At 42.5% G+C, this 17,372-nt stretch overlaps 1 protein-coding gene across 1 annotated transcript in view; it reads left to right on the top strand.

Annotated features, from left to right (window-relative positions):
• LOC144237850 (gamma-taxilin-like) overlaps positions 1 to 17,372 on the top strand; it is a gene marked incomplete at its 3' end in the record, with an annotated part of 27,432 nt that overhangs the window by 2,545 nt on the left and 7,515 nt on the right. The window contains 1 exon segment of the mRNA XM_077771575.1: positions 1 to 78. This exon segment is cut by the window's left edge and continues 4 nt beyond it. Within this exon segment, the coding sequence (XP_077627701.1) occupies positions 1 to 78 (78 nt within the window).

Raw genomic sequence — 17,372 nt, 5'->3', positions numbered from 1 at the left:
CTATTGATGCAAGCCTTAAACACCCTTTCGACTCCAGAGGAGAAGCTGGCAGCTCTCTGTAAGAAGTATGCTGATCTTGTGAGTATTAAGGGTATAGGCCCATAAAAAATATAACAAAATGGGCATGTGCCTGATAAACTTTTAAAGTAAGATTGTGACATGGCTTAAAGTGTAAAGTCGTTTTTCATTACAAAATTGAAGGGAAGAATCTAACTTTGAGACTTTGGTCAATTGTATGGTCTCATTTTTATGGTATGGTATATACAACATTTTACTGTTTTCTGAGCTGTGGAATAGATTCCCTAAAAATCACTCAGCTCTAGCATTCCTAGGCGAGCATTTCCATCATGTTTAGATGGCTGACAGTTATGAGGATGTGATTTCTCTATGTAGTTTCAGGAATTCTAGACACGAAAGCAGGATTAGATTCAAAAGCTTTTAACCATTTGACTGAAGTTGTGACTTTCATGAAATAGTTTGGTAAAACACTAATATTTTTCAGAAAAATATTTTCTTAGCACCTACTGTATGCCAGGCATTGNATGTAAATGCAGAAATTATTGTGGTTTGTGAAGTATTTATGTGAATCATCAGTGATGAATTTTGTCTACTGACATTTGTTCTTAAAGCAACTACTCTATGTCATACACATTTCTGTTTTCTGAATAACTGACTCTAAGCATAGAGCTGGAACAATTGGACTTAACTATCCCTTCAAGTGGCACAAGTATACCCCACTTAGCAAGCTGGCATCTTCTGAAAATTGTGAGAAGCGGGATCCACCAAGGATCTCTGAATAGCCTAAGAATGGTCTGGATGCATAGATGACAGAAATCAGAGTTGTTGGATTGCCTCATCAGGAAAGGAAAGAGCTATACATCTCCTCTGGGAGACAGCCAGGCATATACTTCTGGTCCCAGAGAACCCATGTATTTGCATATTTTAAAATGTGTTACCTAGGGCTGGCCTCCAATCAGTACACATCTCAGTGCTCACTGAGATCTGCCTACTTTGGGACCCCCAACCGGTCTTGGCACACTGAACATGTATATTTATGAAGAGCGAAATAGGCCATTGGACAATCCTGAGGTCTTAGAGAAAACCAAGACCTAGTGTATTGCTAAACCCCATGGTTCCTCCTACACAAGGCATTCCCTCAACACTGGGAGGGTGATGGCTTCAACTGTTGCAAAGAAACACACACAGAGAGTCAAGAAAAATGAAGAAAGAGCGGAGTGTGTTCCAAAGGAAAGGCGAAGATAAAACCTCAGGAAAACAAACACATAGACAAAACATAATAACAGTGTAACAAAACAGTAAGTAATTTCTCTGTTAAGTTTCCTCAGTGGTGGTCGTGAAGGTGCTAATCAAACCTGGGAGAAGAACAGGTGAGAACAGTGAGCACTTTAACAAAGAGATAGAAAATATAAAAAAGAGCCAAAGGGAAGTGGTGGAGCAGTGGAATAAATAACTGAACTGGAAAATAACACTAGAGCATTTCCAACAGCAGACCAGCTGAGGTAGAAGGGGGTTAGTAAGCTTTGTAGCAAGAGCAATGGAGTTCACACAATCAGAGCAGGAAAAGGAAGAAGAATAAGACAAAAGTGAAGATTGCTAAAGGGACTTATGGGACAACATCAAGTGGATTACCATTTGCATTAGGGGTCCCAGATGGAAAACAAAGTGAGAAAGAGGAAGAAAATTTACTTTAAAGATAGTCTGGTGGTTTAGTGGACACGAACTCCTTTAGTTTTTGTCTGTCTGGGAAAGTCTTTACCTGTTCTTCGATTCTGAATGACAGCCTTGCTGGATGAAGGATTCTTGGTTGCATATTTTTCCCATTCAGCACATTGAATATTTCCTGTTACTCCCTGCGGACCTGCCAAGTCTCTGTTGACAGGTCAGCAGCTAACTTTAACCCCTGTAGGTTAAGGACTTTTTTTTTTTTATTCCTAGCTATTTTCAGAATTTGTTCTCTCTCTTTTTAACTTTTATTTAAATCCGGGTTACATACAGGGTCATAATGGACTCAGGAGTAGAATTTAGTGATTCATGACTTCTGTGTAACATTCAGGTATACTCGTCTCAAGAAGTGTCCTCCTTCATGTCCCTCACCCATTTAGTCCATCTTCCCATGCCCCTACCTTGACCAATCCTTAGTTTGTTCTCTGTATTTAAGAGTCTCTTATGGTGTCTCCCAATCTATTTTTATCTTATTTTTCCTTCCCTTCCACTGTGTTCCTCTGTTCTGGTTCTTTAGTTCCACATACGAGTGAAGTCTGTCTTTCTCTGACTGACTGATTTCGCTTAGCGTAATATACTCCAGTCCCGTCCCCATTGTCGAAGTGAGAGGATTTCATTCTTTTTGATTGCCAAGTAATATTCCATTGCATAAAAATACTACGCCTTCTTTATCCATTCGTCAGTTCAAAGGCAGTTGGGCTCTTTCTATAATTTGGCTGTTGTTTATAGTGCTGCTCTGTAAACATTTAGGCGCATCTACACCTTCGAAACCACATTTTTCAGGGTAATGTTGGGCTCCTGGAATCAATTTGGAAGTTTTCCTTACATTTCTATGGTTTTGGAATGGCTACAAAAAATAGGTATTAACACTTCTTTAAATGTTTGGTAGAATTTCTCTGGGAAGCCATCTGGCCCTGGACTGTTTTGGTTGTGACTTTTTTGATTACTGATTCCATTTCCTTAATGGTTATGGGTCTGTTCATACTTTCTATGGCTTCTGTTTCAGTTTTGGTTGTTTCTGTGTTTTTAGGAGTCTATCCATTTCTTCCAGATAGTCCAATTTGTTGGCATATCACTGCTCATAATATTCTCTTATTATTGTCTTTACTTCGGAGGTACTGTTTGTCATGTCTCCTATTTTATACCTGATCCGATGTTAGTTTTTGAGTCTTTTTTTTTTTCTATTTATTTTTGTCTAGGGTTTATTAATGTCAATTCTTTGAGAGAACCAGCTCCTAGTTTCGTTGCTCTGCTCTACTGTTTTGTGGATGAATCAGTGTCATTGATTTCTGCTCTAATCTTTATGATTTCCCTTCTTCTGCGGGTTTGGGGCTTTGCCATTTGTTCCAATTCCTTCAAGGGTAAGTTTTGATTGTGTGTTTGGGACCTTTCTTGCTTCTTGAGATATGCCTGATTTGCAATATATTTTCCTCTTAGGTCTACCTTTGCTGCATCCCAAAGGGTTTGGACTGTCGTGTTTCCATTTTCACTGACTTCCATGTATTTCTTTATCTCTTTGTTAATTCCTTGGTTACCTCATTTATTCTTTAGTAGGGTGTTCATTAGCCTCCATCTTTTTGAGGCCTTTCCATCTTTTTTCCTATTCTTGGTTACATGTTTCATAACCCTGTGGCCTGAAAATATGCATGGTATGATCTCGGTGTTTTTTGCACCTGTGGACAGCTGACTTGTGGCTCAGTATGTGATCTATGCTGGAGAATGTTCCATGTGCACTCGAGAAGAGTGTGCATTCTGCTGCTTTGGGATGAAATGTTCTGAATGTATCTGTTTAGTCTCTCTGGTCCAGTGTGTCATTCGAAGCCATTGTTTCTTTGCAGATTTTGTGCTTGGATGATCTGCCTGTTGCTGTAAGTGGAGTATTTAAGTCCTTTACAATTATGGTACTAGTATCAGGGATGTTCTCTGTTTGTTATTAATTGATTTATATACTTGCGTGGTCCCACTTAGAGACATAAATATTTACAACTGCTGGATCTTCTTTTGGATGGACCCCTTAATTATGATGTACTGCCCTCCTCTGTGTCTTGTTATGGTCTTTGTTTTAAAATTTAGTTTGTCTGATATAATTATGTCTACTCCAGCATTCTCTTGATGTCCATTAGCATGATAGGTGGCTCTCCATCCCCTCATTGTCAATCCGCAAGTGTCTTTAGGTCTAAACTGGGTGTTGTATAGGCAGCATTTGAATGGACCTTGTCTTTAAATCCATTCTGATACCCTAGGTCTTTTGATTGGAGTATTTGGTCCATTTACCTGGAGAGTGGTTATTGACAGATGTGAATTTAGTGCCATTGTGTTACCTGTGAAAGTGGTCTTTCTTGTGAAATTCTCTGGTCCATTCAGTCTTTGGTTGCTTTTGATCTGTTTCTGGTGGTTTTCTCTTTTTTCTTCTTCTTTTTTTTTTTTCTTCTTTTTCCTTCTCTTTGTTTTGATTTGCTTTGTTTTGTTTCCTCTACTCCTAGAAGTTCCTTGCAGGACCTGTTTAGTGGTCATGAATTCCTTTAGTTTTTGCTCGTCTGGAAAACTCTGTCTTTCCTTCTTTTCTGAATGACAGCGGTACTGGATAAAATGTTCTTGGTCGCATATTTTTCTGATTCAACACTGTGAATATATCCTGCCTGTCCCTTTTGGCTGGCCGAGTTCCTGTGGACAGATCTGCAGTCATCCTGGCCTGTTTTCTCTTGTAGGTGAAGAACTCTTGTTGCCCTTGCTGTTTTCGTTATTCTTTCCTTGTCTATGTATTTTGTGAATTTGACTATGATATGCCTTGGAGTTGCTCATTTTTCGTTGAAGGTGCTTCTTGGATTTCGATGTCTGTGTCCTTCTCCAGGTTAGGCAAGTTGTCTGCTATAATTTGGTCACATAAACCTTCTGCCCCCTGTTCTCTCTATTCCCCTTCTTGAACTCCTATGATATGAACGTTACTCTTCTTTAATAAGTCACTGAGTTGTCTAAGTCTTGTACAGTGATCTTTTGCCTTTGTTTCCATCGTCTTTTGCTGGTCTGTTCTTTTCCGCCATAATGTTACGTTCTGTATCACTGATTTGCTGCTCTGCTTTTTCCATCCTTGCCGTCACAGCATCCATTCCAGATTGCCTCTTGGGTTTTTATTTCGGCCTAAATTTTAGTTCTTTTATCTCTGCAGAAACGGTTTCCCATCTGTCTTCAACCCCAGCCAGTAGCCTTATAATACTGGTTTTAAGTTGTAGTTCAGACATCTTACATGTATCTGTGTTGATTAAATCACAGGTGTCTATTTTGTTTGTTTGTTTCATTTTGAGTGAATTCTTCCATCCTGTCATTTTGGAGGAAAAAACAAATTCAAAACATAAAAGGTTAAAAGTCAAATATTAAAAACAAAACAAAACAGCCATTGGAAGGAAGCTAGATCCGAGGTGTGTTTCCGTCTGCTTGCTAAGAGACGCTTGATAGAAAAGGCAAGAAAGAGAAAGGGGAACAAAGTTTAAAAATTCACAAATTAAACAGACTTTAAGTAGAAAGTAGAATGGAACTATTACAGAAAATAAAATATATTTTTTAAAAGCTTAACAATTTGTTCTTCCTGTATGCAAGAAAAAGAAACCAAAGTAAACAAAAGAGAACAGAAAAGAACATCCGCAAAAACAGAAGCAAAGAGCGTGAACAGACAAAGCAGCATACAGAATGAAATCTGAATGGAGTTGCATCACTCTTCTGTAGAACTGAAACTTTGCAGTACACTATAGTCCATAAACTTAACAGGTGGAAGGGATTTGTGCTGGTTCTTTGGGGGATGTGTCTGGAGGGTGCAGGATGGTGGGGTTCGGTGAATGGACTTTGTTCTCCACTTGGTGGCACAGCTTAGCTCACTGGGGTTGATCAGTGTGTGTGCCAGGAGGCTACATGCTAGAGAAGAAAATGACTTCGTTCGGCTCAGTAGTCTCTGAAATGGGAATTTTGTACCCGCACACACATGTGATCAAGCACCCCTCCTTTGGGTCAGACTTCTGTCCGGTCCCTGTCTCCCCTCTGTGTCCAGGCTGTCTGCCTGCCAGGCAGCACTTTCCTCCAGAGTTTTATTGTCGGAGGCCTGCTCCGACAGGTCCAGGGGTCCCTGAAGGATGGACGGTGTCGGCGAGAGAGAGAGTGAGAGAGCCCCGTGATTCTTTCTGATCACCAGGCAGACATCTCTGTCCTGTTGGTTTTGGTGTCTTTATTTAAAGGTTCAAGAACAACATGAGATCAGAAAAAGGAATTTTTACAATGGGAAGCCTTTTGTGAATTACCTCAATCATAGTGAAGTTGAATTGTACAACTAAGGAAATAACAGGATGTTCTTAATGAAAAAATAGGATGACATATATATGTTAAGTCGTAAATAGTTAGGTTAGGAATTATTCTGTTTGGCTCTCAAGAGGATGAATGTTTTTGAACTGGTTAGTTTGTGGAAACCTATTTGATGCTAAATGTGTGAACACCACGGGAGCCCTAAAGGTGTTAGCCTTTTGCTTTTGGGTTATGTGTTAGCTACTCTTTTCTATCCTCATCCGAGCCACCTGTAAGGAGGATGTTTGCAGATGGTATGCCTTTGGGAAGGGACTGCCTTACATCATCAGTTAGAAGAAGCTGTACGTGTTAAGTTTTACCCCTGTTTGTTCCTAAACTCTAAATTAGGCTCTTTGTCTTGGGGCCAGGCTCAATTGTCTTTGATATGCAAGGCCCATAGGAAGAGGCTTTTGACAATCACCCACAGAGCTCTCATCTAAAATCTCTTTTGTAAAGGCAGGAATATGCTTTTCCTTATGTGGTATCTGTGTTCGGAATATGGGTCTGATATGGAATATTGTGAGGCCTGGTCAATACCAGCAGGCTCATTTCTAATATGAGCCAGTAGTAGCAGAAGGAGATAACCAGTTTTTGTTTCTCACAGCAGGAGCTGCAAACACTGCCATTTCCTTGCTGTGACTACCATCAGAGAGGCCAGTGCGGCTCCCAGCATTTTATCTCACATGGGGTTGTGTCTCAAAAGCCCACACTGCAGAGATTTCCCTGACTTGGACCCGCACCAATTTTCTGGGGGAGGGGAGGTCTCAGGGTGCCAAGGACGGGTGATGACTTGCCCCAGAAAAGAGTCGTCTGATTGCACAGCCTCAGATCTTATGGCAAATCACAGCACACAGCTGGTGCCAGGTTTCACCACACCCTGCGGTCTTTGTCTCAATACCAGCAAATGTGGCAGCTGTCCTGGGCCCGGGGGATCTTTTCCCATGGGGAGGCCATATGGCCTCTACCAAATTCCTCCCCAAGCAGGGGAGGAGCTTCTCCCTGTGTGGCACAGGGACCCCCCCAGACCAGGCTGCCTGTTCCTGGGGGTTCTCCCTGCTTTCTCACCAGAGCACCGCCATGTACTGAGCTCTGAAACTCCAGAGTCGTGCTCCACTGTTTACACAATCCCAATCCTGTGGCATTGAAACTCTTTCCTTTCTCTCCGTCAGTGGTGATGGGAAGCAGATTTCTTGTCCAGTCCCCTTTGGGTGTTTTCACTCTTTCTGTCTCTCTCTGTCTCCTCGGCTACTCTCGGGGAGAGTGCATTTCTTGCAGGGTCCCAATGTGCTGCGCTCTCCCCCTTTCTCTTTCTCTGCCCTCCCTCTGCACATTCGGCTCCTTGCCCTCCGTGGCTTTTCTCTACCCAGGTTTACTTCTTTGCACCACATACCTGCCAAGTTCTGCAGCTCAAGGTATGCAGATTGTTGCGTTAATCCTCAGAGCAATTTCCCAGGTGTTTACAATGGTTTGGTGCTGATCTGGCTGTCTTTCAGGGATGCGACAAGTTCAGGGTCTCCATGCTGCTCTGCCACCTTATCTGCTATCTGCCAGAATTCTCTCTTTATCATTGTATTTTTCGAATTTCCCTATGATACGTCATGATGTTGATCTGTTCTTGTTGATTCTGAGGGGAGTTCTCTGTGCCTATTGTACTTGAATGCCTATTTCCCACCCCAGTAAATAAGGAGTTGCCAGGCACAGATGGGCAGGGTAGGATGTATGTGAGTCCTGCCTCCACAGGCGGTGACTGTGCTGCTCCCTGAAGTCCCAGTGTGTTGGTGTTGGAGGGGAAATGGCGCTACGCAATCTCCTATCCCTGGACAGGGCGATTTCACACCCCGTGCTGTTCAAGCAGCCCTCCCAGAAGAGTGAGGCCAGTCAGCAGTGGAATCATGAGCTGAGCCAAAATCCAGAGTTGGATGCTCTACTGACTGGAGTCACCCAGGCACCCCTGACTTGCTGGGTTTTGGTGTTTGTTTGTTTGTTTCTTTCTTTCTTTAACATTTTCCCTCTATCACTGTATTTTCTGTCTGTAATTACAGTATATCTTGGTGTTGTCCTACTTTTGTGGATTTTATTGGGAGTTCTGTCCTGGATTCTGGTGTCTTTTCCCTATCACTGAATATGAAACTTGCAGTTATTTTTGCCGCCCATAAATTTTCTCTCCTTTTTTCTCTCTTCTTCTTCTTGGAGTCCTATTATATGAATGTTACTATGTTTGATGGAGTCACTGAGTTCCCTAAACCAATCCCATGATCCACAATTCTCCCTCCCTCCCTCCCTCCCTCTCTCTCTGTCTCTCTCCCCACACAGCCCCATCAGCTTTGTTATTTTCCATAACTTTATCTTCTATATCACATGTTCATTCCTCAGCTTCTTCCACCCTTGTGGTCAGTCCATCTAGTCTGTTATTTTACTTTTTCATTTCTGACTGATTGTTTTATAGCTTCTTTATCAGTGTGGCCTCCCTGATGTCTTCCAGTCTTTTCTCAAGCCCAGCAAGTATCTATCTGAGTGAAGCTTTAAATTCTCCACCACTCATGTTACTTATATCTGTTTGGGTTGGATCTCTGGCTGTGACCATATCTTCTTGTTTGCTCGAAGATGAATTCCCGTTGTCTAGGTCTCTGCCTTCTCTGTCTTCGAAGAGCCTGATATGCTTCCTGCTCCTAAGAGTAAAGGCTTTATGAAGAGCCAGTCATATAATGTCCAGGACCTCATCCTTCAGGGAAGGTCCGTGGCGCATGCCTCATGTGCTCGGCTGCTGTGTTGTGGTTGCTCTGTCCCTCAGGCCAGTCATCTGCAGCTCCTCTCTTTACCTGCAGTGGACAGCGCTTGGTCCCTGGCCAGAGTGTGGTAGCTTTTTAAGTAGGTGTGCTCTGGTCGGCTTGGTAAAAGAGAGCTGATGCTGCTTGCACTCGAACTGAAGTCCTGCACAACTCTGCAGTACACATGGTATGAGGCGGGATGTGTGCTGGGGAGGGGGCCCCCAGCACTGGTTCTTAGCGTGGAAGCAGTGCCAGCAGAGTGCAGGGGGGAAAGACTTGAGTCAGCAGGTCAGGCAGCCACGGTGTGGGCACTGTGGCATTTACTGAAGTGGCTTATGGTGAGGGGCAGGGGACACAAGTGACATATCGAGGCCCGTTATTCCTGGAGAGAGGAGTCCTTGCTGATGCTCAGAGGGAAGTCTTCCCAGAAGAGGGAAAAATTTCCTCTCAAGTGTCTAGGTGTTTTTCAGATTGCTATTTTCTGTCTGTTCCGGGCTACTTGCCTGGCTGGAGCAGGACAGTGCATCCTGGGGCTTCCCCAGCCAGCTTTGCTGACTTCTGACCCTCCAAGCTTCAGGATCCTGGTGTTGGGGGCATTGGCACTGGTCCTCTGGGAAAGGGTCTCGCTGTGCTGGGACTGATGCACGTTTGACACAGAAAGGCTGTCCCGTCAGAGCACAAGGGTGTGGAATTTGGAGCAAGCTTGCTATGTAGTATCCTGGTTCGTTGCCCTCAGGAAGTGTCTCTGCACCTCCACCCAGGGGCAGGGGAGATGGTGCCCACCAGCTCCTTTGTCCCACAGAGGCAATGCCAGTGCCCAGAGATGCACTCCAAAACAAACCAACGGTCTCTCTGCCCACTTAGGTGACCCTCAGAACATGCCATGTGCCCGGAGGTGGTTTGGCTGCCTTCGCTCCCGCAGTAGGCAGCGTCCTCCGGTCTCTGTCCCAGCCATCCCCCGTGACCTGTGAAACGCCAGTCTTTGAACCCCACTGCTTGCAGAAGCTCACAAAATTCGCCCCCTCTCACTGTGGAGTGGATGTCTTTGGGGAAATGTTCTTGTGTGTTCCCCCGAGTGTGCCTCTTTCTCACCCTTCTTTGTGACCGGGGCTCTCTGCATCGGGCAGCACCTGCAATCTGTTTCTCTCCCAAACCAAGTCTCCGCATTTCCCACCTTTCTTGATGCAGTCTTTTGTCTCCGTCTGGTTGTGGAGTCTGTTCAACAGTCAGTCCTCAGGCCAACTGCTTGGGTATCGCAACGATTTGATGGGTTATCTAGCTGTGTTGGAGGCACAAAGCAAGCCTAGGTCCTCCGACCACACCTCCATCTTAGCTCCTCCAGGTGGTTTATTTCTTCTCCTTGAGTGAAATTCCTTCACATTGTTGGGGAGGGAGGAATTCCATGTGCCCTTCGAGATCCTTCTAGCTGGACTGTGAATCGAATTGATAGGAGGAGATTAACAGGAAAAACGTCAAACTTAATCTCATATGCATGGGGAGTCCACCCCAGCACAACATTTAGAGACTAGGTAAATGTGCCTTACGTCATTCTGCACTAAGGAGAGGCAGGTAGGAGTCTGGGCTTCCAAAGGGGAGGAATGCCAATCATAGGAAGAGGATAAGGAGTCGATGTTTGTTCAGCAAGTGTTTGCCGGGCCACATGCGTATGCCCCATGGGACATAGGAATTTTAACAAACAGGCTTTGCTGAATTCCTCCTTGTTTTATCTCCTTCAGTCTCTGTCTTCCACCCCTCGGTCCTAGGATAATGTATAATCTATGCAGATTGCTCCCTTCCAGAAGCAGCGCCTCCATCTAAATACTGTTGAGTCCGTTGAGGGGCCCAAGAAGGTCAAAATCTTTGGCTGAGTCTGTTGGGTTGTGACTGCTTCTGACCGGAAATAATCTTTGTGCCAAAGTGGCCCATCTCGGGGACACCTGCCCTGGGCCCTCACAAGATGTTTCTATACTGTGAGTAAAGTTAAGTGCCGTGTATGTAAAATGTGTGTGTTAGGCCCTCTCATTTGTTTTCAAATGACTGTCCCAACATTTCAACACAACAGGAAAACAAAAAAGAAAAATAAGAAATTGAAGAAGAAACAAATAAAAGAGTCGATGCCCAACAGAAAAATAAATAAGAGGCTATGAGCCTGACTTTAAAGGAGAAGTAAAACAACATATATAAGGAAACCTGGTCTCATTTCCACCAGAACTGCAGGTGCCATTTGGACGCTCGATTCTGAGTACACTTGGTGTGTGTTGGGTGCTGTCTGTGCTGGTCTTCTGGAGGACCAGTCTGGTGCCTTGCTCAGAGTCCGTCTTACCCCACTAAATAAGCGGCAAGGTTTACATTAAGTGGGCCCCTCCTCCACTGCAGGCTGCTGTGCCGCTCTCTGAAGTCCAACCCTGTTTGGGTCATGGGGGGCAATGGCACCGCTCTAATCTCTTGCCCCGTGGACAGGGGATCTCCCACTCCCTGCTGTTCAAGTCCTCCTTACGGTATAGCGAAGGCAGTCAGCTCACAGTGTGCCACAGTGCTTCTGTGTTTTTCTTTGGTGTGGCTGGGATTCAAAACCCAAAGTCTTAAAGGATCTGGTCTCACATGGATCTCCCCACCGCTCCTGAAGATTAGAGCCTCCCACCCTGTCTGAAATCCTGTCTCTGAAAATCAATCCCCTGCCTGCACAGTGTGCGGAATCTATGCTGTGGCACTGCTAAAAGCAGCAGAAATTCTGTTGCCTCTGGATGCACCTCTGTCCCCTGCTGATGAAAGGCCTTCTGCTGGTGCTTGGCAGGATCTTTGGTCTTTGGGGAAGTAACAGACCCTGTTCCAAAGTACTCCAGGAAGAGGATTGTTCTCTCCCCGTGCACCCTGAAGATCCCGATACCATGCTGTGTACCCCGGGACCGTTTACCTCTTCCGTGGACGCCACAGCTCTGCTCCTGAAAAAGTCACACACTTCCGAAACCTGAGTTTGAGTTCCAAGTGCTGTTTGAAAAACAAAGCAAAGCAGAGCAGGCGGACAAAGACCTGTGGCCCTTTTCTTGTGTGCTTTTTCGCCCCCTTCCCCCACCCCCCAGTCCCGTGGTCAGAGAGGGTTTCCTCTTGTGCAAACTCTGTGCTTCTCTCCTTCTCTTCCCTTCCACGGAAAGCGTTCCCTCCCCTCCTCCAAAAACGGCATCGCCATTTTTCTCTCCCCCAGTTCACTTCCATGCACCTCACACCCCCATCTTGTCTCCTTCCAGCTGTGGAGATCCTTTTGCCACTGGACACATTTCATTTCGATATTCTGGGTGTTCGTCGGAATCTGACTTCAGGAAGGCTGTGTTCCTTGTGTATTTTGGGTATTGAGCCTTTATCAGATAGGTCATTTGCACACATCTTCCCCCATTCAATAGATTGCCTTCTGTCCTGTGGATGGTTTCCTTTGCTGTGCAGAAGCTTGTAGTTTCTCATCATCTCCGTAGGTTTTTTTTTCCTTTCTTTTGTTTTGCTTATGTTTTTCTTGCCTCAGGAGACATCAGACAATGTTGCTATGGGAGATGTCAGAGAACTTTTTGCATGGGTCCTCTTGTAGGAGTTTTATGCTTTCAGGCCTCACCCCTAGCTATTCAGTGCGTTTTGAATTGATTTGTGTGTGTGGTGTAAGAAAGTGGCCCAGCTTCGTTCTTCTGCAGGTTGCTGTCCACTTTTCCCAAAGCCGTTTGCTTTTCTTTTTTCTCCTGAACCTTCTCTCCAGCTTTGTGAAACATTAGCTGGCCATATAGTTGTGCGTCTATTTTGGGGGTTCCTATTCTGTACTATTGATCTGTATGTCTTTTTCTTTTTTGAGTCAGTACCCTATATTTTGATTACTACCGTTTTGTACTCTATGTTGAAATCTGTTTTTGTGATTCGTCGTGTTTGTTCTTCAGTGGGAATTTTTTTTGAATATTCAAGATCTTTTGTATTTTCCTACAAATTTCAGTATTATTTGTTTTAGTTCTATGAGGAAGACTGTTGGTATTTTGATAGGGATTGCAGTCAATGTGCTGATTGTTTTGGGTAATATGGACAGTATTCTTCCAATCCATTAATATGGAATATCTTTCCATTTAGTGTGTGTCACCTTCAATTTATTACACCAGTGTTTTACAGTTTGTTCAGTATAAGGGTTATTAGGTATATTTTGGTAAAATTGTAAATGGTGTTGTTTCCTCAATTTTTCTTTCTACTACTTTGTATTACTGGATAGGGCTCACACACTACTGATTTCTGGGTATTAATTGTGTATCCAGCCACTCTCCTGAATTAGTTTATGACTTGCAGTATTTTTTTTTTGACCGAGTCTTTAGGATTTTCTATGCATAGTAGCGTGTCATCTGCAATTAGTGAGAGATTAATTTCTTCTTTACCAGTGTGGTTGCTCTCATTTATCTTTTTCTGGCCTGATTTCTGTGGCTAGGTGGATAAAAGTGGTGAGGTGGTCATCCTTGCCTTCTTCCTGATCTTAACTTGAATTTTTCATCTATTCTGAGGTAATTATTGTGTATGGTGTTAAATGTCTGGCTTCATTCCTTTTTCTTTCTTTCTTTTTCTTTTTCTTCTTAATGTGGGTATTATTCTGCCAGCATCCTTTGTTGCAGGGGCAGATTTTGCCTTGTTGACTGGTCTTGACACCCTTGTTAAAAATCATTTAACGATGTATTTGGAAAGTTATTTCTTTGCTCTTTATTTCATTCATCTTCATGTTTGTCTTCATCCCAGCACTACACCATTTTGGTTACTGTAGCTTTGTAGTAAGTTTTAAAGTCATGAAGTGAGAGGCATCCATATATTNTTTCTCTTTTGACTCTTTCTGTATGGAATATGTTTTTGTACCCATTTTCTCTACCTGTTTGTATTTTGAACCTGACGTGAATCTCTTGCATACAGTATGTAGAAGGACCCTGTGTTGATTCGCTCATTTATTTATTTACTTGCATTCTTCATTGAGATATGAATGACATAACATTGTATTAGTACAGTGCAATGATTAGATATCTGTATATCATGCAAATGGTCACAATAAATCTAGTTAACATCCATCAGCACTCATGGTCGCAAATTTTATTTTTCTTCTGACAAGAACTTGTAAGGTCTTCTGCCGTATCAACTGACGAAGATATGGTACACTGTTATTAGCTGTAGTCATGATACAGTCCACTACATCTTCAGGAGTTGTTTATGTAATAACTGGAAGTTTATACCTTTCGACCACATACACCCATTCTTGGCTCCCTCGACCCTGTTTCTGCCCACCACCAGAATTTGTGTTGTTTGCTTCTGTTTTATGACTCACATATAAATCAGAACACACAGGATTTGTTTTTCTCTGTCTGACTCGTTTCACGTAGCGTAATGTCCTCAGGTTCCATCCACGTTTTTGCGAATGGCAGCATTTCCTTACATTTCTATAGCTGAGTAATATGCCTTCCCTCCCTTCCTCTCTCTCTCTCTGACATTTTCTTTATCCATTCACCAGTTGTGGACACAAAGGAGGATTCCCTGTGTTGGCTAATGTAAATACTGCTCAGGGCGCATAATATTCTTTAGTTTGTACGTTCATTGCCTTCACATAAAGAGTCATGAATGGAATATGGACGTTCTATTTTTCATTGTTGTATCTTTCACTGAGAAACCTCCATAACAATCACCATAGTGACTCTCTGGGTCTGTATATATTTTAGGGTTGTTCTCTTTCTGTTCCCATTCCATTGGAATTTGGATAGAGATCGTGTGAGCTGGTAGATTGCCTTGAGTAGCACGAACATCTTAGAAATGTTAGTTCTTGGGGCGCGTGGGTGGCTCAGCCGATTTAGCATCTGACTGCGGCTCAGGTCATGCATGATCTCATGGTGTGTGGAGGTTCGAGCCCCGTGTTGGACTCTGTGCTGACAGCTCCGAGCATTGGAGTCTGCTTTGGATTTTGTGTCTCCCTCTCTCTCTGCCCCTTCCCTGCTCATGCTCTCTCTGTCTCTCTCTGTCTCTGATGCTCTCTCTCTCAAAAATAAAGAAACGTAATTTAATAAAATGTGAATTCTTCTACCCTCACGAGCATGGAATCTCTCTCCACTTATTTGTATCTTATTCATCCCCCCCGCACCTCGCACTGATGTCTTGTAGTTATCTTAACAGTTACTGGTGGAGTCATTAAGGTTCTCTATACATATAATACAGTGTCATCCACAATCAGTATCCCTACTTTTTCCTTTCAATTTGAATGCTTTAATCATATTTTTTCTTGTCTAACCACTTGACTAGTATTTCTGATAGTTTGTTGAGTTAAAAGTGGTGAGTGTGCCCATTCTTGTCTTTTCTTTTTCTTTCCCGGATCTTAGAGGAATAGCTCTCAGCTTTCCACTGTGGACTGTGATGTGAGGTGTCGGTTTGTCGTATATGGCCTTTATTGTAACAAGGTGTTTTTCCTGCTAACCACTTTGTCAAGAGTGTTTATCATAAATGGATGTTGATTTTTTTGCATTTACTGTGATGATCATGTGATTTTTCTCCTTTATTGTTATCATCGTAGTGCATCTTTTACTCATGAATGTCGAACCGTCCTTGAGTCCTTGGAATAAATCCCACTCCATCACGATGTATGATTTGCTGATTGAATCATTGAATTTGGTTTGTTAATATTTTGCTGAGGACTTTTGCATCTATGTCCCTCAAGGATATTGGCCTGTAATTTTCTTTCCTCTGTGTACTTGCCTAGTTTTACTGTCAGACTAAGACTTTCGTCATAAAAATGAGATTGGAAAGGTTCCCTCTTCAGGTTTTTTGGGAGTTTTGAAGAGATTGTTTTAAAGTTGGATAGAATTCATCTCTGAAGCCCTGGGTCCTAAACTTTACTTCCTGGAGAAATTTGTTGATAACTGAGTTAGCCTTCTTACTTGAAATTTGTATCTTTATATTTTCTATTCTTTCATCATTCTGCTCTTGGGTTATCTTTTCTAGGAATTTATCCATTTCTTCTACACTGTCCCTTTTTTCCCGCTCTACACTTGTGCATGATACTCTCTTATAATCCTTTGTATTCCACGGTATTTGTCGTAATGTCTCCTCCTTCATTGGTGATTTTNAGAGAGAGGGAGTCACAGACTGAAACAGGCTCCAGGCTCTGAGCTGGCAGTCAGCACAGAGCCCGACGCGGGGCTCGAACCCACGAACCGCGAGATCATGACCTAAGCGAAAGTCGGACGCTCAACCGACTAAGCCACCCAGGCGCCCCAGGCCTGTAATTTTCTTTACTCTGTGTACTTGCCTGGTTTTACTGTCAGAGTAAGACTTTCCTCATAAAAATGAGATTGGAAATGTTCCCTCTTCAGGTTTTTTGGGAGTTTTTTGAAGAGATTATTTTAAAAGTTGGATAGAATTCGTCTCTGAAGCCCTGCGTCCTAAACTTTACTTTGTGAAGAAATTTGTTGATAACTGAGTCAGCCTTCTTACTAGAAATTTGTATCTTTATATTTTCTATTCTTTCATCATTCTGCTCTTGGGTTATCTTTTCTAGGAATTTATCCATTTCTTCTACATTGTCCCTTTTTTTTCCCTCTACACTTGTGCATGATACTCTTTTATAATCCTTTGTATTCTGTGCTATTTGTCGTAATGTCTCCTCCTTCATTTGTGATTTTATTTGAGTCCTCTAGTTTCCTTGGTAAGTGTACCTAGTTTGGCAGGTTTTTTTTCCCCAAAACCAGCTGTCACTAATCTTTTCTATTGCCTTCGTAGTCTCTATTCCTTTGTGTTATTTCCTTCCTTCTACTAACTTTGGGCTTCGTTTCCCCTACCCCCACCCTGTTCCTTGAGGTATAAAGTAGGTGGTTCATTTGGGGTCTGTGTCTTGATATAGGTACTTATTACTGGGAACTTCCCTATTGCAGATTTTTTTTGTTGTTCTGTTTTGCTGCATCACATTTGTTATGTTGTTTATCCACTTTAACTCGTCAGAAGAATTGTTTTTGTATTTCTTTAGATTTCTTCATTGGTCCATTGGTTTTCCAGTATGTGATGTTTAATCTCCACACATTTGTGAATTTTCCCAATTTTTTCTTGTTATTGCTTTCTTGTTTCATACCATATTTTTTAGAAATGATGCTTGATATGATTTCAGTCTTCTCAAATTTATGAACACTTTGTTTGGGGCCTATCATAAGATCTAACCTGGAGAATGTTATATGTGCACTAGGGAAGAATGTGCATTCTGCTGCTTTGGGGTAGGGTGTCTGGTATATGTCCGCCAAGTCTTTTTGGTGTAACTTGTTTAAATCCATAGGTTGATTTTCTGTATGGGTGATCTTCTTGTCTCATTGGAGTTTACCTTAAGGTCTATTTTGTCTGAAATAAGTATAGCTACCCCAGCTCTCTTTGGGGGATATATATATATATAAGATACATATACATATGTATATATACATATATACATATATTATGCATATATATTACATATTATATATATACACATATATGTATATATAATATAGATACGTATATTATACATATATATTTTTT

Source organism: Crocuta crocuta, unplaced genomic scaffold, assembly GCF_008692635.1.
Source record: "Crocuta crocuta isolate KB4526 unplaced genomic scaffold, BGI_CrCroc_1.0 scaffold1678, whole genome shotgun sequence".
Taxonomy (NCBI): Eukaryota; Metazoa; Chordata; class Mammalia; order Carnivora; family Hyaenidae; genus Crocuta; species Crocuta crocuta.
Note: the sequence above shows the minus strand (reverse complement) of the source record. Positions and strands in the feature narration are given on the sequence as shown.